Source organism: Elgaria multicarinata, chromosome 13, assembly GCF_023053635.1.
Source record: "Elgaria multicarinata webbii isolate HBS135686 ecotype San Diego chromosome 13, rElgMul1.1.pri, whole genome shotgun sequence".
NCBI lineage: Eukaryota > Metazoa > Chordata > Lepidosauria > Squamata > Anguidae > Elgaria > Elgaria multicarinata.
Window position 1 is genome coordinate 32,910,911 of NC_086183.1, and position 27,090 is coordinate 32,938,000.

General features: G+C 48.6%; 1 protein-coding gene across 1 annotated transcript; it reads left to right on the forward strand.

Annotated features, from left to right (window-relative positions):
* The first annotated feature begins 509 nt into the window (after positions 1-509).
* CAPNS1 (calpain small subunit 1) lies at positions 510-25,711 on the forward strand. The gene is made up of 11 exons (XM_063140320.1): positions 510-609; positions 5,687-5,907; positions 14,242-14,275; positions 16,366-16,455; positions 18,457-18,514; positions 19,342-19,406; positions 20,832-20,900; positions 21,048-21,126; positions 21,675-21,791; positions 22,176-22,234; positions 24,555-25,711. The coding sequence occupies exons 2-11, from the start codon at positions 5,726-5,728 to the stop codon at positions 24,579-24,581; spliced, it is 780 nt and encodes a 259-aa protein (XP_062996390.1). The 5' UTR covers positions 510-609; positions 5,687-5,725; the 3' UTR covers positions 24,582-25,711.
* The last annotated feature ends 1,379 nt before the right edge of the window (positions 25,712-27,090 follow it).

Here is a 27,090-nt window from a genome sequence, read left to right on the forward strand (position 1 = left end):
GGCTGTTTTTTTTAAAAAAATCCTACACCGCACCCCACCCCACCCTACCAAAAAACTCCCGTTTTTGTGGATTCAGAATATGGCAACCCCATATAAAGCAGTAGTGTGGCTGCTGTAGTGCACTTCACTACCGCTATAAATCCGTTGTGTGGCTCCTGCCTTTTATATTCCGCTTTCATAGCGGAATATCCTGCTTGGTGTAGACAAGCCCTTGGTCTTCCCAAGGAACCGCGTGGGTGGTTCTGTGACACCAGAACTTCCCTTTTTCCAAACGTGTGACTCATGGGGTCGGGGTTAAAAGCAGCAGCCCCGGCAGGGAACGCTCCCATCCACCCCAAAAAGCGACCCGGCTCCGCTTTGAAAGCGAAGCGACAAGTGGGGCGGGGAACAAGCGCGGTGTGTGTGTGTGTGTGTGTGTGTGTGTGTGTGTGAGAGAGAGAGAGAGAGAGAGAGAGAGAGAGAGAGAGAGAGCATTGGGCGCTAGGACCCGGCGGGATCCCCCGGCCTGCTCCGCTGCAGTGACTCGCTCGGGCGTGGTGGATCCCGCAGTGGCTCCCCCGGAGATCCGCCCGCAGCTGAAGCAACCCCGGGAGCAGCCTCCGCAGCAAGGTAAGCCACGCGGAAACCCCGGCAGGGAGGCTGCCTCGGCCCGAATGGGTCCTTTCCCCTGGCAGTGGATCCCCTGCATGTCCTGGAGATCCCACCGGGGATCCCTTCACCCCCCCTCTTAAAGGACTTTCCTTTTGGGCAAGGATCTACTTCCTCCCCCTGGGCCTCCTCCGCTGCCCCGGCTATAAATGCTAATATCTGTTGCCCCCTGCCCGATTTGTAAAAGGCACGTCTTGGGATCCTTTCCACACGCGCTTCAGGCCTCTTGGATCGCTTCCCGTAGACAGTTACTCGATCCCTTGCGGAGTTGTGATCTGTAAATCCCCCCTCCCCACCAGCACACACACACACACACACACACACACACACAGAGAGAGAGGCCCGTCTCCTTGGGAGATCTCTCGTTTTTCCACTAACTGCTCCAACTGTACTGGATCCCTTCCCGATCCAGTGGCTTTCCCTCTTCTTTTGCCGAGCTGCCGCTCATGTCTTCCTGCCTCCGTTCTTCCCCCGCCCCTCCTTTCCTCTTTTCCGGAATCGTCTGCTTTTTAGAATCTTCTTTCGGATCTTCCGTGCGCTTTCTGGATCCCCCTTTAACCTCTCTTGGGCTCATCTACACCAAGCAGGAGATAGCGGTATGAAACTGGTATGAAAGCGGCATGTAAAAGGCAGGAGCCACGCCAAGCAGGAGATAGCGGTATGAAAGTGGTATGAAAGCGATCTGTGGTAGAGCCAGTGTGGCGTAGTGGCGGTTAGAGTGTTGGAATGGGAGTTGGGAGATCCGGGTTCTAGTCCCCACTCGGCCATGGGAACCCACTGGATGACTTTGGGCCAGGCACAGGGTTGTTGTTGTGAGGATAAAAATGGAGAGGAGGAGGATTATGTGTGCCGTCTTGGGTTCCTTAGAGGAAAAAAAGGCAGGATATAAATGCAATAAATAAATATGTGTCCATGGGCCCCAACAGTTGGCAGTGGCCTTCAATACCGCTATAAAGCAGTCGTGTGGCTCCTGACTCTTTCATACCGCTTTCATAGTGCAATATCCTGCTTGGTGTAGATGAGCCCATAATAGTGTGCATAAGCTCCTTCCGCGCAATCAATCTCCATCCTGCTGCTCTCTGGAGCTGGTGGTTTTCCACAGGGGATTCTCCCCCGACCCCCCACCGATCCTGGGTTCCTTTTGCCCAGGTTCCTGATCCCTGTCACTTCTTGACAATGTCTCCCCTCCAATTATGGGATTCCAAGGACTTCTGTGTGGCCTCGCCATGCGTGCCCACAAGGGGTTATGGATCTCGGATGAGGGGATCCATTAGCAAGAAATCCATTGACCTCACTGGATTTAATTCTTTGCAACAGTTGTGCACCAAGGTGTGTGTGTGTGTGCCCCTGGCTCTAGCAGGTAGTGAGAATTGGGGCCTCCCTGTTGTTCTGCATGGGGTTCCTCTCCGATGTGAGGAGGCAGGTGTCACTTTTGGAGGAACCAACCCCACACTGCCTGGATCCCTGTCTAAATCTCAAGACCCCTTTCTAAAGCTGGCTAACCTCAAGTACCCAGACAGGACCTTCTCCATCTTGCCAACCTCCAGATGTGTTGGACTACAATCCCTATCATCCCCTAGCCAGCCAGGCAAAGCTGTGCCTCCCAGATGTTGGACTCCAATTCCCATCAGCGTGGCCAAGTCCTACAACACGGTTCTCCACTCTGTCAGTTGTCTGTGTAAATGGACTCAGAAGCGAGTCCAGCTGCATTGGGTGTTTTTTTTAACTCCCGGGCAACCATGCAGAACGTTGCATTGCGATTAAAATGTAAAACTGTTTTAACAGTTATGACATCCTGCAGGGAACCCTGGGAGTTGTAGTTTCACAAGGCGGGCTGGTAATTATAACGTCCGGACACAGGACTCCACAACTCAGAGTTCCTTTAGAGCAGCCTTCCTCAACCTGGGGCGCTTCAGATGTGTTGGACTGCAACTCCCAGAATGCCCCAGCCAGCTGGGTGGGGCATTCTGGGAGTTGCAGTCCAACACATCTGGAGCGCCCCAGGTTGAGGAAGGCTGCTTTAGAGGGAGCCTGGGACTGTTAAGCCCGTTTTGCTTAGTCTTGTGAACATGCCGACTCATTTCGTTTCCTGGACCTGCAAAGTCTCCCTTTCAACACATTGTCCTGTTGTATCTCTCAGTATCTGGGCATGTGTGCGTACATTTCTAGCATCTGTCATAACTGGCGCTTCAAAGCCGTTCCTCAGCTGTCTTCCTGTCATCTGGCGCGTCTCTTAGACGACTCCACTCTGAAATGATAAGTGTGTTGGAAGTCTGATGCCTAATGGTAAGGAAGGGACGCTAGGACTCCTGGGTTCTCTTTGCAGCCCTGGGAAGAGGAGAGGTCTTCTTGCATGGAGAAGTAATTGGGAAGTTTTGGTGCCTTTGGGGGGGTGTTGGACTACAACTCCCATCATCACGGGATAATGGGAGATGTAGTATAACACATTTGAAAGGGTGCTGGGTCAGGGAAGGCTCTAGCACAGGGATAAATATAAGAACATAAGTGCCATGCTGTTGCACTCAGGTCCTCCTGCTTGTGGGTTTCCCGTGGGCAGCTGGTCTGGATGGACCCTTGGTCTGATCCAGCAGGGCTCTAGCCTCTCTCTGGGTTCTATTACATGCCTCACTCCTGTTTTGACCTAGGCAGGATCTACACTACTGCTTATAACGGTTTATAATGGTTATGACAACTGTTCAGGCCCAGGACACATTACAAATACTGTTTTCATACCGTTTTAAAAGTGTTATATCCTGCTTGGTGTAGATCAGCCCCTAGAAACAACAGAGCGCCTCTCCTTATCTATGCCTGCCCGAGACCCGAGATCTGTTGGAGGAGCCCTTCTCCGCATCCCATCAATGCAACATATACGCTATGATGGGACATGGGAGAGGGCCTTCTCTGGGGTGGCACCCCGACTGTGGAATGCCCTCCCCTTGGAGGCCCGATTGGCGCCAACGTTGATTTCGTTTCGACGCCAAGTAAAAACATGGCTTTTTAACACAGCCTTTCTTGATGGTTAAACTCACTGGCACATCGTTTTAACTGTACCTATTGCTTTTAAATTATATATTGTTTTAACTTGGATCATGGTTTAATTTGTTTTTAACTGTGTATATTTATTGTTTTATACTGTATGTTTTTATCTGTACGCCACCCTGAGATCTTAGTGATATAGGGCGGGATATAAATATTTTAAATAAATAAAATAATTCAAGGGCAAGGGCATTAAGCCTGTCTCCCGCCCCCCCCCCCCGCAACAAATAGTGCCTTTTTTTTTAGCCAACTAAATCACCTGATCCTTTTCATTACTGCTCTTCCACTGTGTGTGCGTGGAGGTGCTTTAAAAGAGGCTCAATGCAGAGTTTGTTCAAACATTGTGATTGTGGCACAGAGAGAGAGAGAGATTCATTGTGATGGTTGAATGGTATTTGCATGCTAGGCTTGTCTTCTGAGGCTGGGCTTGAAGCCGCTCAGGGCCCTGGCTTCAAAGAAACCTGGCTCCAAGAAGGGCCTCAGGAATGCTGGCATCTAAAAAGCGAATAACACTCAACTAGGCATTTTGAAATTTATTTATTTTTAGTTTTGTCTTTAGCCTCTTCGAATTTTCTGTTGGAAAGAAAAGCAGGATGGACCATTTTTAAGCAATGAATAATACTGCATTTCTTCGATTCTAAGACATACTTTCCCCCCCAAATAAACATCTCTAAAAATGGGGTGCGTCTTAGAATCGCGGGTGAGATTATTATTCTTAGAATCAAAGCTTTTTTTCTGTTGGTGGTACTGAAATTAGTGTGCGTCTTACAATCGATGGCATCTTACAATCAAAGAAATATGGTACATTAAATAAATATTTGGAACCCTGATCGACCCCCTGAGATGGGCATTGGAGGCTCTGTGGCACAGGGGTTCCAGTCCTGCCTATGGGGCTGATTTCAGAGAGTTAACATGGGGAAGCAATCATTATTATTTAAAAAAGAAGTATTTAGGTCTCTCTTTCCCCATTTTTACTGATGCTTCCTTCTGTGTTAAAACACTTGGACACACACTCAATCTCCACCTCCACTCTGGTGATTAGCTGTCAAAAATTATTACACTCGAAACAACCAACAATATACGTTGTTAAACAAGGACAGATCATGTAGCATTATCGGTTCCAGAAGTCCAAAACTCTATTCCAATTTTTATTGGAAATAAAAGACCTTTTTATTGGACTAAAAAGACCTTTTTATTCTCCCAGTATTTTAACAGTCTATAAATTAATTTGCTGTTTTAAATTTGTATTTTAAATTTGTATTTTTGCATTGCTGCTGTTTTTATTTTGGTTGTGCTTTTATATTGTATTTTATATTATGGTTTTATACTTGAATTGTCTTAATTTTGTAAACCGCCCAGAGAGCTTCAGCTATTGGGTGGTATAGAAATGCAATAAATAAATAAATAAATAAATATACAGTACAATCCTATTGGTGTATGTCTACTCCAAAATAATCTCCCTTTGTGTTCAAAGAGACTTATTCCCAGGTAAGTGGGTATAGGATTGTAGCCTTAATCCTATGAACTTTCTTGCTCCCTCCCTGGAACCTCTATAGAATCATAGAATAGCAGAGTTGGAAGGGGCCCACAAGGCCATCGAGTCCAACCCCCTGCTCAATGCAGGAACCAACCTTAAAGCATCCCCATAAATAAGTTAGATTGACTCTTGTATCTACAATGTTTCCCAGATTCTGTTTATCTCTTCTCTGTAATGGGTCATTCATGATCTTTCTGGTTTTTTTTTTTTTTTTAGCAAGTTCTACTTTTGATGTTATTAACTGGTTGTGAATTGTCCCTGGATTGAATAAATATCTTTTGGTATCTAACTGTTTTGGTATACTACGTTCTCTATATACCCCCAGATGCATTGATTTTAATCTTATTTATTAGAAACATTTTTATCTCCCACGGTACCAAGGTGAATTGCAGCCTTTTCCCCCCAGTGTGTCGAGTGGAAGTTACCGTTTATGTGATCTTTTCTTGTTTCCTTTCTCTTCTGCAGACCAACTGCGTTAAGCCGCTTTCTTAGCAACTTCTGAAAATGTTCCTTGTCAAAAACTTCCTTGGAGGTGGAGGCGGTGGAGGCGGTGGCGGTGGCAATATCAACATCGGCAATGTCATTGGAGGATTTTTAAGCGGTGGAGGGGGTGGCGGAGGCGGCGGCGGCGGAGGCGGCGGGGGCGGAGCCATGGGAATCCTGGGAGGCGTCATTAGCGCCATCAGGTGAGTGTGCTGTATTGCTGTTGTGACAGGCTTGTGAATAAGCACTCGGCTCTGCTCACCCGCTTATGCGAACTTGCAGGTGTATGCATTTTATTTTATTCATTTAATAGAAAGATTTATGTACTGCTGAATGTATTTAAGAATATCTCTAAGCTGTTCACAAAATATATTAGAATATACATTAGAATCTTACATTAAGGGTGCAGTCCTATCCAGATGCCTGTCAAGCCTTCCACGCAGGGTGAGAGGATGGAGGAGGCGAATGTCACCTCTGTACTTCTCCTGATCTACATTTTTGCTAGATGGGCGTTTTTGCCCATCTAACTTGGCCTCTGTGGAGAGGAAGGGAAGGAGGATGGGGATAGTTCATATCCCCATTTCCTTAGTCTCCTCACCTTCCCGCTTACAGAACCTCCCCTTTTCTGTCCTCTCCAAGGTCACTTTTGCAAGCTTGGAGAGGCTGCCAGCGTACCAGCTGGGACGGGGCAAGGAGCTCGGACTCCTGGGTCCGAAGTCAGAGTGTTGTCTGTGACCTTGGATCCAGTAATCCAAACTATCCTATGCTCCCCACCCCACCCCGGCACTGTCTAGGGGCCATAGGACTGCTCTGAGGATGGCAACAAGGGAGAGGGCCTTCTCTGTGGTGGCCCCCCAATTATGGAATGATCTCCCTGATGAGGCCGGACTGGCGCCAACATGGTTATCTTTTCAGCGCCAGGTTAAGAATTCTCTCTTCTCCCAGGCATTTAACAGCATATGTTGAGTTTTAACTGACCCCAGAACTACCTTCAACCTGGCTGAGTGTTTTAAAAATTGTTTTAAAAGTTAGCTGTTTTTATGATTTTAAATTTTGTATATTGATTTTTAATGTTCAGTCTTTTAATCTTGTAAGCCGCCCAGAGAGCTTTGGCTGTGTGTGTTTGGGGGTATATAAATGTTAATAATAATAATGATAATAACCTTAAAGATGGACAAGCAGATGAGGAATAGCTACTTCTAAAGCAGCAGAAAGAATAGCTCAAACATCCCTTCGAGAACAAAGTTAAAGACTTTATTTTTAACATGTACACATGTTATAAAAGAGCTGGGAATGATGGGAATTGTAGTCCACATCTGTGGGGGTGGGCACCAGGTTGGGGGAGGCTGCTCTAGGTCAACGAGGCAACAAGGTGGTCAAATAAAGACATGGGGGCCTCTGACCCTGGAAAAGTGGAAGAGGAGGCAGAACGGAATGGGGGGATGATCTTGGTGTTCAAGTAAAGCCCAGGTTAATCTTAGAGCTGAGCTGAGGCCCACAAACGTGATGGGTGCCCAGGCCAAAAGGAAGAACCACCTGGGGCCCAAAAGGCAGGTAATAGGTTTCCAAACAAAGAGTACAAAGGACTCAATGGATCTGAGGCTGGTTTCAGGGTGGGGCAGAGCAAAAGCAACAATGGTTTGACTCTGGGAAATGAAAAGAAAACTCAGGCAGGTCCTTCGCCATGGGCTGGCTGTAGACTATGGGCGATCATAGAATAGAATCATAGAATAGCAGAGTTGGAAGGGGCCTACAAGGCCATCGAGTCCAACCCCCTGCTCAATGCAGGAATCCACCCTAAAGCATCCCTGACAGAGGGTTGTCCAGCTGCCTCTTCAATGCCTCTAGTGTGGGAGAGCCCACAACCTCCCTAGATCACTGGTTCCATTGTCGTACTGCTCTAACAGTCAGGAAGTTTTTCCTGATGTCCAGCTGGAATCTGGCTTCCTTTAACTTGAGCCCGTTATTCCGTGTCCTGCACTCTGGGACGATTGAGAAGAGATCCTGGCCCTCCTCTGTGTGACCTTTTAAGTATTTGAAGAGTGCTCTCATGTCTCCCCTCAATCTTCTCTTCTCCGGGCTAAACATGCCCAGTTCTTTCAGTCTCTCTTCATAGGGCTTTGTTTCCAGACCCCTGATCGCCGGTGTGCAAAATGAAAGGCATTTCAAGGGATGCCCAGGTGGTATCTAGACAGGTTGACCTGTCCGGTGGGTGGGTGTGCTTCAGGATTGGGCCGTAATCCCCACCAGCACTCTGGATTTTCCCGTTTGACCATCCCCTTGTGGATTAGCTGGCTGTGCAGTGATTTGGCAGTCAGGTAGCATTTGCGTGTTTCCATAGTTCCATGGGAGCAGCTCTCTTTAATCCCTGGAGGAAGCAGCGATGACTCTGGCTCCTTTCCACCCGCCTAGGGTGCTCTTCTTGTGCCTGGCAACCTCTTGCGCCCGTGGCTCTGATTTCTTTACCAGAACAAAGTGGCTTCCTGAGCCAAAGTGTAAGGGCGGCATTAACAAGGACACAAATCTCAACTATACGGAGAGCGCCTCTACGGCACTGGTCGCCTCTGGCGAGTAAGAGTTGCTCACCAGGCGACCAGAAAGAGGGAATCTGTCGTAAAATGGAGAAGAGTGTTGTTGGTTTTCCTTCAAGCGATTGATATGTTACAAAGGGCTGTTATAGTTGGTATGAAGACACAGGCAGGGGGAAACGATTGTGGTCTAGCAACTTATTTGTAAGGCTGCGTATTTAAATTCCTGGGTTTCAGCATGCAAATCCTTTAGGTGCTTGGACAGTCCGGGTGTCTGGGATGTTTGCAAAGATCACAGTTTCCTTAGGTCAACAGGTGGTAGCTGTTCCCTCACTGCATGACAAGAAAACTGCGCTGAGACGGGGAAGTTACCCGCAGAGATTCATTTGAGCCAGAGTTCAGCCCCAAGACCTCTTTTCATTGCTAGGACCCAACTTTGTAAAATGGGAAGTAATCACCAAGAGGAGGGGGACTCTGAGCATGTGCAAAGCGCTTCCCCCATAATTCTGAGCAAATACATCCCGACACATCTTAGGTTAAGCTCCCAGGGTAGAAAGAATAATCTCTCCGTGGCGGAATCCCGAAGACCTTTTGAAATGGAGTATTCCTTAGGATTGGGAGGGGGACCTTGGGAGGGTCGATGGACGTGGTTTCACTGCCCTAGCAATTCTGTATACTCTTTCTTCCTCCTTTTCCCTTTTTACCTCTCTAACACCACCTGGACTCTTCTCAGAGGTGAAAAAGCGAAGCACGATAAATGTGCAAAGCAGCGACATTTGCATCCTTTGGTCTGGGCCCAGGAGGTTTGGCTGGGGTGATCCTGGAAAGTTTTGCATAATTTAGCCCTTGGGGTGTAGCGGGGAGAGTTAGGCCTCCTCAGGCTCACAGCAACCACATCCTCCCAGTTCTAACCAGGCCTGGCAGTGAGAGCAAGTGAGAAGGGGGGGGTGCACTGGTGAGGGAGGGAGGGAGGGGGGGAGGGAGGGGGTCCTCTCTGCTTGGTGGTATTTTTGTTTGTTCTGCCCCGCTTGCAGGGATGGGCCAGCAGCTCAGCATTGCAGGAGCCCTGCACTTGGCTCTTGTTTACCGTCAAACTGGTTTGCTGGTTTGCACGGGGAAGCCAGGATCAACTGCAGAGACAGCAAATATCCACCCACTGCCAGGCTGAAACTCAGGTCTTCTCTACTCAAAGGAGAGTTAGGTTGCAATCCTAGGGTGTGAGCTCTGTTGAATGTCATTTGAATAAATGTGTATAGCAGCCCTCCCCTTACCTGGGGGCTTCCAGGTGTGTGGGACCACAGCTCCAAAGGTCATAGAATCATAGAATAGCAGAGTTGGAAGGGGCCTACAAGGCCATCTAGTCCAACCCCCTGCTCAGTGCAGGAATTGACCGTTCCCCGGTCTTCCCAGCATGGGACTTCAGAGGAAGTGGAGGGGCCTGGTTCAATTTAGGTTTAACTTCTCATTTGACCCTCTTTTCAGCCGTCTCAGTTCTTCACATATGTCTCCTGCTTAGAAGCTGTCAGCATCTTCTGTGCACCAACAGCAATCTCAAAAACTGCTTTGTTGCGATGTATGCTTTGGAGCCCATGGAGGTGTGTGCGTTACTTACGTGTAAACCAAACATACGTATGAGGGATCTCTTGGCACTGAATCCTGCACGTGGAGGAATGCCTAAGGGAGCCTGAGACCACAGACGAAGGCCTTGAAAGCTATTATTTGCTTTGTTAGAGAAGAATTCGAATGAATTTAAATCGCACTTCAGGGGAATTAAAGTCTTGCATCCAACAGACATTAGCCCGAAGGAAGTCCAGAGATAATAGGCCTTTAAAAACCTGTTGTAGGGTTAGAAAATGGAGTCTGTGTTCAAAAAGAAGCGATGGAAGTGAACATAAAGCAGCATCAAGCACTTAAATAAAGATCTTGGAATTGTTGTAGATCGCAAGCTGAATAGGAGCCAACAGTGCGATGTGGCTGCAAGAAAGGCAAATGCTCTTTTGGGCTGCATTAATAGAAGTTGAGCTTCCAAATCACGTGAGGTCCTGGTTCCTCTCTATTCGGCCCTGGTTAAGCCTCATCTAGAGTATTGCGTCCAGTTCTGGGCTCCACAATTCAAGAAGGACGCAGACAAGCTGGAGCGTGTTCAGAGGAGGGCAACCAGGATGATCAGGGGTCTGGAAACAAAGCCCTATGAAGAGAGACTGAAAGAACTGGGCCTGTTTAGCCTGGAGAAGAGAAGATGGAGGGGAGACATGATAGCACTCTTCAAATACTTAAAAGGTGGTCACACAGAGGAGGGCCAGGATCTCTTCTCGATCCTCCCAGAGTGCAGGACATGGAATAACGGGCTCAAGTTAAAGGAAGCCCGATTCCAGCTGGACATCAGGAAAAACTTCCTGACTGTTAGAGCAGTACGACAATGGAATCAGTTGCCTGGTGAGGTCGTGGGCTCTCCCACACTAGAGGCCTTCAAGAGGTAGCTGGACATCCATCTGTCAGGGATGCTTTAGGGTGGATTCCTGCATTGAGCAGGAGGTTGGACTCGATGGCCTTGTGGGCCCCTTCCAACTCTGCAATTCTACTAGTCCATATTTATTATTTAGTGATCATATTTTACCCCAATCTTCAGCCAGAAAAGGCTCCCAGAGCGGCTTACAAATGAAATAGTCCCTGCCCTCAGGCTTACAATCTAAAAAAAGACTCGACAGACAAGGAAAAGGAGCTGGGGAGGGAAGAGGGGGGAAAGAGAGCGAGAGAAAAAATGAAGTAGACCGGCGACAGGGCTGAGGGATGGCCCTGCTCCCTCCTCTCCTCTCCCGAAGGCGAGGCACAGCAGCTGGAGCAGGCCCTGACGTTTCCTCTGCCCTGCTCCTGCCTCCCTGGCTTTTTCCTTCTTGAAGGGGGGAGAAAACGCCAGCCCAAAATGCCACAGAGGAAAATATGTGCCTCCCCAGCGAAGTATTTGTAAGGCTAATTTTGGAGAAGTGCCGGGTGGGGGAGAAAGGATCTGCAGGGGGAAAAGATGATTCAGCCTGGGAGGATTTGAATGGGCAAGAAGCAGCTGGGATCATGAGAGCCTTTTGGAGGCAAAGGCCAGAGAGCAAATGACGGACTTTGGGAAGGCAGTACATGGAGCAGCTTAATGGGGTGGATGAGGAAAATCAAACTGAAGCTGAATCCAGACAAGACGGAGGTGCTCGCTGACAAAGGCCACAACCTGGGTTTGGAGGTGTGTCAACCGGTTCTGGATGGGGCTACACTCCCCCTGAAAGACCGTGTTCACAGCTTGGGGGTGCTCCTGGATCCGTCGCTCCAAATGACAGACCAGATAGATGCGACGGCCAGGAGTGCCTACTATCAGCTTCGGCTGATACGCCAGCTGCGCCCCTTCCTAGAGTCGGAAGGCCTAAAGACAGCAGTGCACGCGCTGGTAACATCGAGGCTCGACTTCTGCAATACACGCTACAAAGGGCTACCTGTGTGCCTAGTCTGGAAACTTCAATTAGTCCAAAATGACTCGGCACTTCCAGAATAAAATCTTTGGCATCTGCCAGGACTTAGACTCCAGTGTTATAGCAGGAGAATCTAGTGAGGTATCCAGAGTACGGCCTTGTCCAGTTTTCTTGGATGGGTTTCAGTCGGTACAGCTCGAGGATGTTGACAAGGTACTTGGACCGGTACCTGGACAAGCACCTCTGTACTGGATCCTCGCCCCTCTTGGCTAATAGAAGCCAGCTGGGCCAAGGAAGCGATTGTTAGGCAACTTGCAGTTTGCCATTGATGACTATGCAGGTGGATGAATCAGTTATATTTGTGAATAAACGAGGTTAATTATCATAGAATCACAGAATAGCAGAGTTGGAAGGGGCCTACAAGGCCATCGAGTCCAACCCCCTGCTCAATGCAGGAATCCACCCTGCTGTCCACCCATCGCTGTCTATACCAGCCTTCCTCAACCTGGGGCGCTCCAGATGTGTTGGACTGCACCTCCCAGAATGCCCCAGCCAGCTGGCTGGGGCATTCTGGGAGTTGTAGTCCAACACATCTGGAGCGCCCCAGGTTGAGGAAGGCTCGTCTATACCTCTGTTCACCACTCTGGAATCTGTGTTAATTGAGTGGTATATAATTATTATTATTATTATTATTATTATTATTATTATTATTATTATTAATAATAATAATAATCCTTAATAACAACCCTGAAAGGTAGGCCAGTAGTGCAGGTATGGGAAAACAGGGGTTGGAGCTGAAAGTATAGTGGCATGCTTGTGAACACTTAATGAGCTCAAGGCTGGGCCATGGGATGGATCAAGGACTCTCACACTTAGCCAGTAAACTGGAGGTCACTTTGGTTTTGTATGCAGCCCCGAGGGGAGAAAGACAGAGGATGCTTGTGTGTGCGTGTGTGTTCGTACTTTTTCCTTTTTCTGGCCGGCTGCATCATACCTGGAATTTTCCTAACGTCTTTTATGTAAATAATCTCACTGCATAAAGCAAAGTGGTGCCAAGTAATACCTATGAGACTGAGCCATGGCTCAAAGGTTCTGAAAACGCTTCTCCCACGTTTCCAAGTTTTTTTCTATGGTGATGAAGACTAGAAACCTACTTTTGGAACATGGTATAATGTTTTACGTGTGTGCTTTTTTATTTCCTCCTGTCTCCTCTTCCTTTCGCTTTTGTATTACGGGTTGGTCTAGGTCTGGGGAGACTCAGGTTCAAATACCCACTCAGCATGAACCATGCTTGATGACCTTTAAGTTACTCATTCAGGGGGATTGCACTCACCCTGAAGGAGCAGGTTCGTAGCTTGGGGGTTCTTTTAGATCCATCATTGTCACTTGAGGCTCAGGTGACCTCAGTGGCACGGAGTGCCTTCTACAAACTCCGGTTGGTGGCCCAGCTATGCCCCTATCTAGACAGGGATAACCTGGCTTCAGTTGTCCATGCTCTGGTAACCTCCAAGTTAGATTACTGCAATGCGCTCTACGTAGGGCTGCCTTTGAAGACGGTTCGGAAGCTGCAGCTCGTGCAAAATGCAGCGGCCAGATTGATTCCGGGAACCAGAAGGTTCGACCATATAACACCTGCTTTGGTCCGCTTGCACTGGCTGCCTGCATGTTTCCGAGCCCAATTCAAGGTGCTGGTTTTGACCTATAAAGCCTTACATGGCTTGGGACCACAATACCTGACGGAACGCCTCTCCCGACGTGAATATACCCGGTCACTACGTTCAACATCTAAGGTCCTTCTCCAGGTGCCTACTCCGAGAGAGGCTCGGAGTGTGGCAACGAGGGACAGGGCCTTTTCGGTGGTGGCCCCCAGACTGTGGAATGATCTCCCTGATGAGGCTCGCCTGGCACCAACGCTGCTATCTTTCCGGTGCCAGGTTAAGACTTTCCTCTTTGCCCAGGCATATGGCTGCACATCTTAATCACCCACATGTTTAGTTTTTTAACAGTGTTTAATGCTTTATGTGTGTATGTTCTGTGTTTTAGAATTTTAAATTTTGTATACTCGTTTTTATCTTAATTTTAGAATTTCTGTAAACCGCCCAGAGAGCCCTGGCTATGGGAGTGGTATATAAGTGAAATAAATAAATAAATATTCCCTTAGGCTAACCTACCTCACAGGGTAGTACAGTAGTAGTACAGTACAGCCACTTTGCTGAAGCTAAGCCGGCGTGAGTCTGGTCAGTGCCTGGATGGGGGACTGCCTGGATTCCCCTTGCGAGCTGCCTTGAGTCCCATGAGGGAAGACAAGCAACATATACGTATTAAATAAACTCAATAAAAGGGTGGCGGGCCTGTATATGTAGCTCTGAGCTCCTAAATGTAACATACATGTAACATAAGGATTGTATTGTACTGTGTGTCACATGCGAGTGAAAAACTGTACATGTGTGCGATGGTCACATGAAGTGGGCCATGCTGAAATGTCGTGCTCGTGCCTATGCAGAAATGCATCTCCCTAATCACATTTCTCCTTTCTCTCCCCACGCCTGTCTTACAGTGAAGCAGCAGCTCAGTATAACCCAGATCCTCCGGTAAGTCCCTCATCTACTCTAGAACGGTGGATAGGATCTGCCTTTTTCTTTTCTTTTCTTTTGCTCTGCGGCTTTCCATGCTGCTTGCATTGGAGACAGGATACTGGGTTACTGGTTCAGAAAGTCTACCCGACACAGTTTCTGAAATATTCTGGAATTCCTTGTTTGAGGGAAGGGAAAGCCTCTCTCTCTCACCTTCAGTCTAGGGTTTTCCCTCTCCTGTTTCCTCCGCAGGTGTAAAAGTTCCATTTTGCAGCCAGTGTTCAAAACTGCAGCTGGCAGGTTGTTAACCACACGCTCTGAGCGTATTACTCCGGTCCTTAAAATTTTGCCCTGGCCTCCAGTGTGTCTAGATCATGGTTACGCAACCTGATGTCCTCCAGATGTTTTTGGACTACAATTCCCACCGACATTGGCTGTTAGCCCTGCTGGCAAAGGCTGCTGGGCGCTGCAGTCCAAAACATCTGGAGAGCACCAGTTGGCCTAACCCTTCTCTAGGTATTCAGCCTTCCCAACCTGGTGTCCTCCAGATGTGTTGGACTGCAACTCCACCATTTCCTGCTAGCATGGCCATTGGAGGGCACATCTGGAGGGCACCAGGTTGGGGAAGGCTGCCCTAAATGGTCTTAGCTCAGCATACCTGAAGATTTGCCTTTTCCCATATTAACCTGCTCTTAGTCTGCGATTAACAACGGGATTCATTCTTCAGCTGTGGGTGGTGACTAGCAACAGGGACTTCTCAGTGGTGGCATCCAGGTTCCAGAACTCTTTCCCTGGAATGGCTTGCTTGACATCCCAGCTTTTTGATGCCAAGTAAAATCAGTATTTCAGGGCTGGCTCTTTTTTAAAAAAAATCTCACCAGTTTATCTTCTGGGAATTGACTGTTCTGTGACCAGCCGTGCCCACCATGGCAGCCATTTTATGAAAGAGCAAGCCACCCCATGGCAGCCATTTTGTAAGAGTGCCCACGACACTTTCAAAATTCCAAATGTGCCCACCAAGCCAAAAGGACCTTTGGATTACATGGTATTTCATTTGATATTTTAAATTTCTGATATCATTGTATTTGTTTGCTTTTTCAGTTCCATAGGATAAACCCTTTTGCAATAAAAGCTACCAAGGGTGCAAGTCCTACGCACATTTACCTGGGAGTGGGTCTAATTGACGTTTACTTCTGAATATAGGATTGAAGTCTTGTGGCCTCTTAGGGTGCAATCCCATCATGATTAGACAGTCTTACAACTCCCAGCATTGCCTGGGGATGCTGGGACTTGTATAGGGTTGCCATATTCTGAATCCACAAAACATTTGGGTGTGTGTGTAGTTTTTTTTTTAAAAAAAACTGAGCAATATGTAAAGGTCTAGGGAAAGAAAGAAAGCAATCTAAGCTTTAGTTATGTGCAATCCTATGTGTGTCTACTCAGAAACAAATCCTATTAAGTGAAATAGGACTTATTCCCAGGTAAGTATGCATAGGATTGCAGCCTAAAGTACTTAAGCACCTGGGAATAAATAATAGGCAAAGAACAGTTTAAGCAAACAGAAAAAAATGACACTAAATTATATTCCTCCACTAGTTCCCAAAAGCTAGAGGAGACTTCAATATGGAGACACTGAGCAGGCTCAAGGCACCATTTCGGAGGTTGGAATTTCTCCGGCCAGCTGGAACAGGAATCCGGGATTCTTGACTGACTGGCCAGGACACTTTGGAAATTCTTGGAAACTGGGACATTCCCAGTTTTCCGGGATGTATGGCAACCCTAGACTTGTAGGACTTTTTTTATGTCTAAACATACATAAGATTCATTGAAGCAAAGCTTAACTTTTATTTTATTTTTTAATTGATTGTGTTAGCCGCCTTGGATACTCTGGATACAAAAGCTGGGTAATGAAACATATTTTAAATAGTAAAAAAGAAGAAGTGAAGAAGGTTATCTCAGGTGGCTTTTGCAAAAGCACTAAGGGCGGCTGGTTGTGGCCGTGTCGTCCCTAGCTGTTGGACTGCTGCTTTCACCCCATTTCACACACACACACACACACCCATTTTAAAAATAAATTCGGTGCCTCACCGTTTCTCGCTTTTCCTCAGCCGCCTCGCAGCCACTTCTCCAACATCGAAGCCAATGAGAGCGACGAGGTGCGGCAGTTCCGAAGGCTGTTCACGCAGCTGGCAGGAGACGTGAGTAGCTTTTTTTTTTGCCTCTGCCTAGCGGTCCTCCCTTAAACATTGAGGACTAGCCTGATGGTGCTGTGAGATGCTTTAAAAATCACATAAAAGCAGAATAAGTTACAGTCCAGGAAAGGCTTGTTTTAAAAGATATGTTTTTAGGAGGCGTTTAAAAGATATTACATTTTTCCGCCTCTCGAACTGCACGAGGGAGCGTTTTCCAGAGGGTGGGGGCCGCTACAGCGAAGGCCCTGCCCTTGAGGTTCTTCTCTTCGTGCCAGAATGACAACCAGGGCCTCCTCCAAATATCGTAAATGTTGTGTGGGTGTATATAAGGGAAGGTGGTCTACTAGATATACTGGTCCCAAGGCTGGAGTGCTGGGCTGAAAACAACAGAATGAAATTAAATAGGGATAAATGCCAAGTTCTACATCTAGGAAATAGAAACCAAAGGCACAGTTACAAGATGGGGGATACTTGGCTCAGCAATACTACAAATAAGAAGGATCTTGGAATTGTTGTAGATCGCAAGCTGAATATGAGCTAACAGTGCGATATGGCTGCAAGAAAGGCTATTTTGGGTTGCATTAATAGAAGTATAGCTTCCAAATCGCGTGAGGTCCTGGTTCCTCTCTATTCGGCCCTGGTTAGGCCTCATCTAGAGTATTGTGTCCAGTTCTGGGCTCCACAATTCAAGAAGGACGCAGACAAGCTGGAGCGTGTTCAGAGGAGGGCAGTCAGGATGATCAGGGGTCTGGAAACAAAGCCCTCTGAAGAGAGACTGAACGAACTGGGCATGTTTAGCCTGGAGAAGAGAAGATGGAGGGGAGACATGAGAGCACTCTTCAAATACGTGAAAGGTTATCACACAGAGGAGGGCCAGGATCTCTTCTCGATCCTCCCAGAGTGCAGGACATGGAATAACGGGTTGAAGTTACAGGAAGCCAGATTCCGGCTGGACATCAGGAAAAACTTCCCAACTGTTCGAGCAGTACGACAGTGGAACCAGCTACCTAGGGAGGTTGTGGGCTCTCCCACACAAGAGGCCTTCAAGAGGCAGCTGGACAACCACCTGTCAGGGATGCTTTAGGGTGAATTCCTGCATTGAGCAGGGGGTTGGACTCGATGGCCTTGTAGGCCCCTTCCAACTCTGCTATTCTATGATTCTATAAGTTGTTTGGGGCTTTGTAAGATAATAGCGTGACCTTATACGTGGCTCGGTAGCTAACAGGCAGCCAGCGTGGTTCTTTTAACACTGGTTTTATGTGGGCAGAGCTAGGCGTCCCGGTGAGCACCCTCGCTGCTGCGTTCTGCACTAGCTGCAGCTTCTGAACCACACACATGGGTAGCTCCATATAGAGCACATTACATTAGTCTAGTCGTGAGGTTACCAGTGGCTAGCCTCTCCCTGTCCAGGAACGGGCGTAGCTGGCGTACCAACCAAAGTTGATAATGGGCGCTCCGGGCCACCGAGGCCGCCTGGTTCTCCGGTGACAAAGATGGGTCCAGGAGCACCCCTGAACTACGGACCTTCTCCTTTAGAGGGAGTGCCACCCCATCCGGAACAGGCAAACAGGGAACTTGGCGGGACTTCTAAGGAAAGATGCATAGGGCCGGATCTACACTACTGCTTTAAAGCGCTTTATAACAGTTTTATAGCGCTTTAAAGCAGTTAAAGTGCTTTATAACTGTTATAAAGCGCTTTAAAGCAGTAGTGTAGATCCGGCCCTGGTCTGGGCTGTCTTTTAATACTGGTGTCAGGGTCTGACCTTCCCAGTGGTGGGAGGGACCAAAGGCCGAATGGGAGGAGCCCAAAATCCAAAAACATGCCAGCGTGTTGTACCTCGAAGTTAGTACTGCTAGTAGCTAAGTTTTAGGAGAGGCATTTAGAGCTTGGGGAGACACCAAATGACTGGTAAAAGTCTGGGGGGAAACGGGATTGGGATTTGGCCTGATGCTGCTCCACCCGCTGCCTTCCGTGATGCAACCGACATAAGTCTCTCGTTTTCGCAGGACATGGAGGTCAGCGCCACGGAGCTGATGAACATCCTCAACAAGGTGGTTACCAGACGTAAGTGGACGATGGCTTTCCTTTGGGGTCTGCGTGGGGTGGAGCTGTGTGTGCCGTTCCCCTCCACCACACCCTTCCCAGTCCTGGCTGGGAACGATGGGTGTTGCAGTTCAACTTGTTTGGAGGGCGCCAGGTGGGAGAAGGCTGGTGTGTAGCCGTGAAAACCAATATAAAGAAATCAATATAAAAAAAGCCATTTTAGGAGCCATCATTTTATTACTTTTTCAGTGGAGGCTCCGATATCAGTGGGGTGGGGAATCCACTCCGGGTTTCAGCGAGAACCAGTCAGAACTCTAAAGGAGCTATCCAAGGTGCTGGACAGAGCCCTGACTGGTTCTGGCTAAAACCCGGAGCGGATTCTCCGACCCACTGACATGGGAGCCACCAGCCCCACTGCCTTCCTTCCACAGATCAAAGAAGTTTTTGAAAATGTATTTAAACATGGTGCCTTCCAAATGTGAACTACAGCTCCCATCATTCCAGCCAGCATGGTCCATGTTGATTCAGGGCAAAATGCTTTACAAAATGCTTTAGGCAGAAAAAAATCCTACAACTCCCAGCATTCTGTGCTTGGCTGGGGCATGCTGGGAGTTGTAGAACTTTTTTCTGTCTAAACATGCATAGGATTGTAGGATGCTTTTCTGTCTAAACATGCATAGGATGATAGGACTTTTTTCTGTCTAAACATGCATAGGATTGCACCCTTCAGAATATAAGCAGAACCTGTCAAAATGAAAACTCTCTTTTCCTCGCTTCAAATGATAAATCCTTTCCCCTTCCGTCTTCCCATCCTAACATAGTACCAACCATGCTTGTCTCCTTTCTAGATCCGGACTTGAAGACTGACGGATTTGGCATTGACACATGTCGCAGCATGGTGGCTGTCATGGACGTATCCTTTTTCTGACTGGGACCCCGGGCCAGGGTTTCATGAAGCAGTTCCTTGTTTGTTCATGGCATGTTTCTGGAGGGAGGTCACATTAGGCGTGGTGTGACGGTGTTCGGTGGATCTGAAGGCATCACGCTTCCTTGTCTTAGCACCCCTGGGAATCCTCTCTGCATTTACTAGGGCACTTATCCCCACAGCCAAAAACAGTCCCAGAAGGAGAGACTGAAAGAACTGGGCAAGAGGAGACTGAGGGGAGACATGATAGCTCCCTTCAAGGACTTGAAGGTTAGGCCTCATCTTGAGTATTGCGTCCAGTTCTGGGCACCACACTTCAAGCAGGACGCAGACAAGCTGGAGCGTGTTCAGAGGAGGGCAACCAGGATGACCAGGGGTCTGGAAACAAAGCCCTATGAAAAGAGACTGAAAGAACTGGGCATGTTTAGCCCGGAGAAGAGAAGATTGAGGAGAGACATGACAGCACTCTTCAAATACTTGAAAGGTTGTTACACAGAGGAGGGCCAGGATCTCTTCTCGATCCTCCCAGAGTGCAGGACACGGAATAACGGGCTCAAGTTAAAAGGAAGCCAGATTCCAGCTGGACATCAGGAAAAACTTCCTGACTGTTAGAGCAGTACGACAATGGAATCAGTTACCTAGGGAGGTTGTGGGCTCTCCCACACTAGAGGCCTTCAAGAGGCAGCTGGACAACCATCTGTCAGGGATACTTGAAGGTGGGTTCCTGCATTGAACAGGAGGTTGGACTCGATGGCCTTGTGGGCCCCTTCCAACTATTCTATGATTCTAAGGCTGCACCTTCTGTCCCCTAAACACCAATTGTTTAGTGCTTTGTCAGCTTTTATGTGGTATTTCCCCCCACCCCACCCCACCCCAACACACACACACACTTTTAAAAGCATGAAAATGCCTCTTTTAAAGCTTACTTACTGGCAGTCAGAGCCTTATGCTACAATACGCTGGTGTTTGGGCTCCACCTCCTTTGCCTTCCGCCCCGCCCCCTTGAATGCCTCCCCCCCCCCCCCGCCCACAGCTTCTCTGAGGTGGAATTGGGCTGAAAGAGGTTCAACAGCCCAGTTCTAGGGTGGTAACAGAAGGATGCTGTGAAGTCTGGCAGCAGAAGGGTTTCCCTTCTCTCTCCCTGCCGTGTGCCCTACAAGTCAGGGGGTGCTTGAGCTGCTTCTGGCTCTCCTCGCACCCCATGGCTTCTGCCCTCCCCCTGGGCGGAGCTCCGGCCCCAGCTGGTGACCTTGTAGCCAGCGGCACACAGCAGGGGCCTCTGCCCAGCTCTGCCTCTGTGGGTCCGCTGTCCATATCCGGAAGTCTTGCCACCTTCAGGGAAGGGGGAAGGGTGCGTGTGGGGCTGAGCGGTGGCACCCCCACTCCTTTTTCCCTTGACCACCCCCTCTGCAGAGTGACACCACTGGGAAGCTCGGATTTGAGGAGTTCAAGTACCTCTGGAGCAATGTCAAAAAGTGGCAGGTAACCTAGTCCTCACCTGGCTCTGGCTTGGAGCTCGCCTTACTGGGCGGGGCGGGAAGTGGAGGGAACATGGGCTGGCTTTGTGGGGGAAGAGCCTTTCCCGTCTGAAGCTTACATGCCGCCATCTCTCCCCTCTCTGGCGATCAGTGCATCTACAAGCAGTACGATACTGACCGGTCCGGGACCATTGGCAGCAGTGAACTCCCAGGAGCCTTTGAGGCTGCAGGTAATAGCCAAGGGGAAGGGGAAGGGGAAGGGGGGGCTCAGGGGGGAAATGGCGCTCTTGCACCCCCGCTGTGAGAAAGACAGATTTGCAAAAACATAGGGTGCTTCTGCAAATACCTCCGCTCAGAGCCAGGCTAGAAAGGTCTGTGCCACTTCCAACTCTGCTATTCTATGATTCTATAATGGGGTGATAGAAGCCGATATGTGTGAGAGTTGGATTGGCGTTATGTGCGATCTAAGGATCACCTTAAGGGCTGCCTCCTGGATACGGGACAATATGGTTCTAAAGTGGGGGATTTGTCTCCACTTTTCATCCTCTATCTGGATATGTAGGTCGGGTTCCCATACGTTCTTCAATACCAGGGGAGGAACCGCCACTCTTTTCTAACAGTAGATCATATATTTCTGAAGTCAGTCCCTTGTCTTTTCCCTTAGGATTTAGGCATAGTTGTTTTTGAAGGGGGGGGCTGTCTTGGGAATGCCCCCTCCCTCCCTCCCTCCCTTCCGTCCGCCCCCCCTTCCCACCCCCTGCGTCTGTTTCTTTGCCAGGCTTTAAGCTCAACGAGCAGCTCTACAGCATGATCGTGCGCAGATATTCGGACGAGAGCGGGAACATGGATTTTGACAATTTCATCAGCTGCCTGGTGCGCCTGGACGCCATGTTTCGTAAGTAGCAGCACGTGGGGAACTCTGCAAGTTGGGCTCCGTGTTGGGAATGCGTTTTCCTGGAGACCTGTTTTAAGGAGGGAGGGAGGGGATGTGGGCCAGGGCCTCGACCCCTTGAAAGTTCAGTTGCCAAAGATGTCATTCTCTCCACACCACTTTTGAATCTAGTTCTGTAACTGGGGAGGCCAGATTTTGCTCCGGCGTCTTGGGTTGCTGACCCCCTCGTCTCCTTTTCCGTCTTGAAGGACTCTCCGTGGAGGCTCAGTTCTCCACCAGCTTGTTTTGACTCCAGCCAAATTTCCGAGAATGAGGCATTGACCTCCAGATTTGGAGGCCGGCCTGTGAAGCCCCGCCTTGATCTCTTAACATCCTTTCTGCTTTCAGGTGCCTTCAAATCTCTGGACAGAGACGGCAGCGGACAGATCCGTGTGACCTTGAAGGAGGTGAGAGGGCCATCCATCTTTCCTTCACCACAGGCCCGAAAGGAGGAGAGGAGCAGCTGGTGGAATTTCAGCAAGAATCCAAAGTTTGGGGGAAGGGGGGTCAGGAAGGATTTCCAGAGGAAACAGAATGAATTGTGCAAAAAGAAAAAGTGCAACGTATGTTCAGAGGAGGGCAACCAGGGTGATCAGGGGTCTGGAAACAAAGCCCTATGAAGAGAGACTGAAAGAAGTGGGCCTGTTTAGCCTGGAGAAGAGAAGATGGAGGGGAGACATGATAGCACTCTTCAAATACGTGAAATGTTGTCACACAGGGGAGGGCCAGGATCTCTTCTCAATCCTCCCAGAGTGCAGGACATGGAATAACAGGCTCAAGTTAAAGGAAGCCAGATTCCAGCTGGACATCAGGAAAAACTTCCTGACTGTTAGAGCAGTACGACAATGAAACCTGTGACCTAGGGAGGTTGTGGGCTCTCCCACCCTAGAGGCCTTCAAGAGGCAGCTGGACAACCCTCTGTCAGGGATGCTTTAGGGTGGATTCCTGCCTTGAGCAGGGGGTTGGACTCGATGGCCTTGTAGGCCCCTTCCAACTCTGCTATTCTATGATTCTATGTGCAAATTTTTACATCATTTGCACATAAGAACTTAAGAGTCATATTGGATGAGCCCAAAGGTCCATCTGGTCTTGCGTTCTGTCCATACAGTGGCCAACCATCTGTCAATGGGAAACCCTCAAGCAGAATATGAATGCAACAGCACCCTCCCGCCCATGTTCCCCAGCATATAGCCTCTGATACTGGAGGTAACACACAGCCATCAGGGCTAGTAGCCACTGATAGCATTCTTTTCCAGGAATTTTCCCAACCCCCCCCTTTTAAATCTACCCAGATTGGTGGACATCACTACACCTTGTGGTAGCAAATGTCATAGTTTAGCTCTCTGTGCTGTGTGAAGAAGCCCTTCCTTTGATCTGTCCAGAATCTCCCACCAATCAGCTTTGTGGGATGACCCCACCGGGTTCTAGTATTTTGAGCGAGGGAGAAAAATATCTCCTCCTCCACAGCCTCCACCCATGCATATTTTGTCCACCTCTGTTGCGTCTTCCTTTACCTGCCTTTTTTCCGAGCTAAACAATCCCAACTGCTGTAACCTTCCCTCACTGGTGCATTTTTACCCTCGGGATACTCTCTGCACATTGGCTTGTCTGCTGAAGAGCACCTGCACGTTTGCCAAGTAACCCCAGAAGGTTGCCAAGGATTGTGTGTGTGTGTGTGTGTGTCTGTGCGTGCGCATGCGTAGCTCAGTGCTAGAGCCCCTGCGGTGCCCACACAAGGTCCCCGGTTCAATCCCCAGGTAGGGCTAAGAAGGAATCCTGTCTGGAACCAGAAGAGCTGCTGCCAGTCAGTGTCAACAATACTGGATTAGATGGGCCCATCGTCCAACTGAGTATGAGGCAGCTTCATGTGTTCCTATGGTTCTAGGTCAGCCTTCCTCAACCTGGGGCGCTCCAGATGTGTTGGACTACAACTCCCAGAATGCCCCAGCCAGCTGGCTGGGGCATTCTGGGAGATGCAGTCCAACACATCTGGAGCGCCCCAGGTTGAGGAAGGCTGTCCTAGGAGATACATTCCGTTCACGTGAGGCACAAGGCAGGTCTGTTGGAGTGCACCGTCCCCCTATGTGAACTGAGGGTGGCATGAACCCAGCGCCCCCTTGTGGTTGTGCATTGCGGACCGGATGGGCGATGTGCTGTTCTTAGAATCATAGAGTCATAGAATAGTAGAGTTGGGAGGGGCCTATAAGGCCATCGAGTCCAACCCCTTGCTCAATGAAGGAATCCACCCTAAAGCACCCTTGGTTTCATCTCTGAAGAACTCCAGAGCCCCTGGAACACCCTGTGTTTGTGAAAGCTACCGGTCTGAGTGGAGTGCAGAGTCCATCTCTTGGTGTGGGATTTTGAGCTGTGGCTGGTGGGGGCGAGACTCAAAGCCCAGGAAAAACTTTGCTAAATTTTGGGTTGGGGAGAAACATGCCAGAGACAGGGCATCTCTACGAAAGTTGCCGTGCTTGGTGGGGCCAAGTGAGCACTTTGACCCCTGGTCCATTGGCTAGCAGAGGGCATTCCAATGTGTGGTTCAAGAGAGGCTTGGACCAGCGCAGAGGTGGGAGCAGGAAAACTGGGGCAGACTGGGGGAGCAGCGGACGAGCTTGCATGACACCGAGGCGGATGCAAATAGGGGAAGGCAGCTCAGAGAGGAATTAAGAAATGAGGACTAGACGCTTGAAGAGCCTGTAGAGAATGACATTTATCTTTGCATTGCAGTGGTTGCAACTCACCATGTACTCCTAAGGACCAGCCTTCCACTGAGACCACACCTCCGTCTGACACCGCCGGGCCTGTTCTGGAACGTTTTAAAAGTTCTGTGCTACACTCGATTCGCAGCCCTCCCTTCGATGCGGGACGGCCTGAGGAACCCTTCTCTCCCCCTCGCCCTTTTTATTATTATTATTTTTATTTTTGGCTTTCACTTCTGACCTTTTTTTTCCTAAAGCGAAAAAGAACCCTTTTACTATTATCTTGTCTTGCATTGTTTAATCACCGTTAGAAAATTAACTGCTGGTATTTAGTTTAACCACTCTGGTTCATTTACTAACTTTACCTAGGTGTGGATGGGCATCTTCTTAAAGAGGCTCCAGGCTTGCTTTTCCCAGCTGGCTCAACTTCTAACGATACCAGGCAGATCCTCTGATTTTTGCAAGCTTCACTGCGGGGCGGTGGTCTCCGTTTCGGATGAAGAGCTGTTTAAGAAGCCCCCGCGAAATGAAACCCTGGCGAAGTTGCAGCGCCTTCTTTACTTTGGGGACCTGTGTGGGGTGGCTGCAAAATCACGCTGTGCGTTGTATATGCTCATGTTCTCTCCTCTGAGGACGGCGCATTGCGACCGGTGTTCTCCCCCCACTAATCCCTGACAATCCACACTGTTTGAGGGGGGGGGCTGTGGCCAGGGCCGTTGAGATGGGAATAAGATTAGTCTGTTGTGAAAGCAGCAGCACGTACACTCCCTACGAGAGAAATGCCACTCCTTTTTAAAAACTGGGGGACCGAAGCCTTTTATCACTCTGCATGGATGTTAATTTCAGAAGCAATAGGTGAAGGACTGGAAAACTCCACCAGAAGCTATTTAAATAATGCTTGTTATAGAGGCTTGTACTTTTATTTCTTAAGATCCAGAGGCTGCTGGTATAGTCCTGGCCAAGGGCAATTGTATGACGTTGGCTTTCTTTAACAACAGCCAAAGCCAATAAGCTGAAGTACTAGTTCTTCGGCACTTCAAGAAGAAAAACCACAACCCTTATTGCAAATTGTATGAATGTTCACGTGCGATGCAGACACCCCAAACGCCGTATCTGCATTGCGTGCAATTTCTATGCATGTGTTTTGAAGGAATAAAGTGTAGCAGCAATACAGCTGGTTCTATATATTGTGCCTTGAATGATAAAACATGTGGGCAAGTATTTCTGTATTGACATGTTTCCCCAAAAAATGTGGCTCGCTTGCCCTCTGCAGGCCTCCCTCAGTATCGTTGCTGAACTTTCCCCATTTTGAGCTTAAATTCGTTAGCAGAGGCTGGGCTCTGAAGTTCAGAGATCGTGAGTTCAAGAATCTCAGCTGCTGACTTCCCATTTTCAGTGGGTTAAAAAGGAAAACAGAAGGATATTATAAGTGGGGGAGGAGAAATTATGTTTCAATAGTTTCCTCTAAATGGCTGTGATGAATTTCGAAATGTGGACAGCTGAAATCAAATGTTCTGAGTCCAGTGTTTTCAAACACAAGTTTTGCAATTGATTGTTCTAATAAAAACATTTTTATGCCTGCCCACCAGAAAACGGACAGCAGATCTGATACTCCGGCTTCAGAATCATGGGGAGGGTTTATCTTTAAATAGTGTAATTAGGTCTGCTTCAGATCTTCAAATCCTAACGAAAATACCATTCTGGCCCAGTGAAACCCAAACTAGTCCAGCCTGATAAAGACAATGTATGCTTTTTGGTGGTGGTGGTGGTGAGATAATTACAAGACGGGAGCATAAGAACATCAGAAGAGCCCTGATGCTGGATCAGACCAAGGGTCCATCTAGTCCAGCACTCTGTTCCCACAGGGGCCAACCAGCCATCGGCCAGGGATGAACAAGCAGGACATGGTGCAACAGTACCTTCCCACCCATGTTACCCAGCAACTGGTGCACACAAGCTTACTGCCTCGAATACTGGAGATAGCACACAACCATCAGGGCTAGCAGCCATGGATAGCCTTCACCTCCAGGAATTGATCCAACCCCCTTTTAAAGCCATCCAGATGGGTGGCCATCACTACATCCTGTGGTAGTGAGTTCCATAATTTAACTCTGCACTGGGAAGGTTTTCTCTTTTTTGGATCACGGAGGGATCCTTCCAACTTCCCTGTCAACAACTCCAGTGCTGGGGTTTGCCGCCAAACGTGCCAGCTGTCTTGTGTGTCTCTCTGACACCCACTCTGTTTTCTAAAATCTCACTAGCAACAAGAATGAAAGTTGCATAACACGAAGCAACCGTCCCACGCATGGGCTGTCTGTCTCGCTTGCCGTCCCTTGGGTTCCGTGCCTGCTCTGGTGGAAAGTGGATTCATTCTGCACTTTAGCGTTTGACGGTGTTTACCATTGCACATTTGTGGTTTGTGGCTCCCTCTTGAGCTAAATACATCACGGGTCGGCAGAAGGTAGATCTAGATCTACTGGTAGATCACTGGGTTATTCTTAATAGGTTGGCAAAGTTCTCTCACTCTGGAAATGAAGACGGTTTGTGGTACCTAGGAATGGATA

Coding starts and splice junctions, on each gene's coding strand:
- CAPNS1 (XM_063140320.1), top strand. CDS start 5,726: ATGTTCCTTGTCAAAAACTTCCTTGGAGGTGGAGGCGGTGGAGGCGGT. Junction 18,515..19,341: donor CAACAAGGTGGTTACCAGAC/GTAAGTGGACGA, acceptor TCTCCTTTCTAG/ATCCGGACTTGAAGACTGAC. Junction 20,901..21,047: donor GCAATGTCAAAAAGTGGCAG/GTAACCTAGTCC, acceptor TCTGGCGATCAG/TGCATCTACAAGCAGTACGA.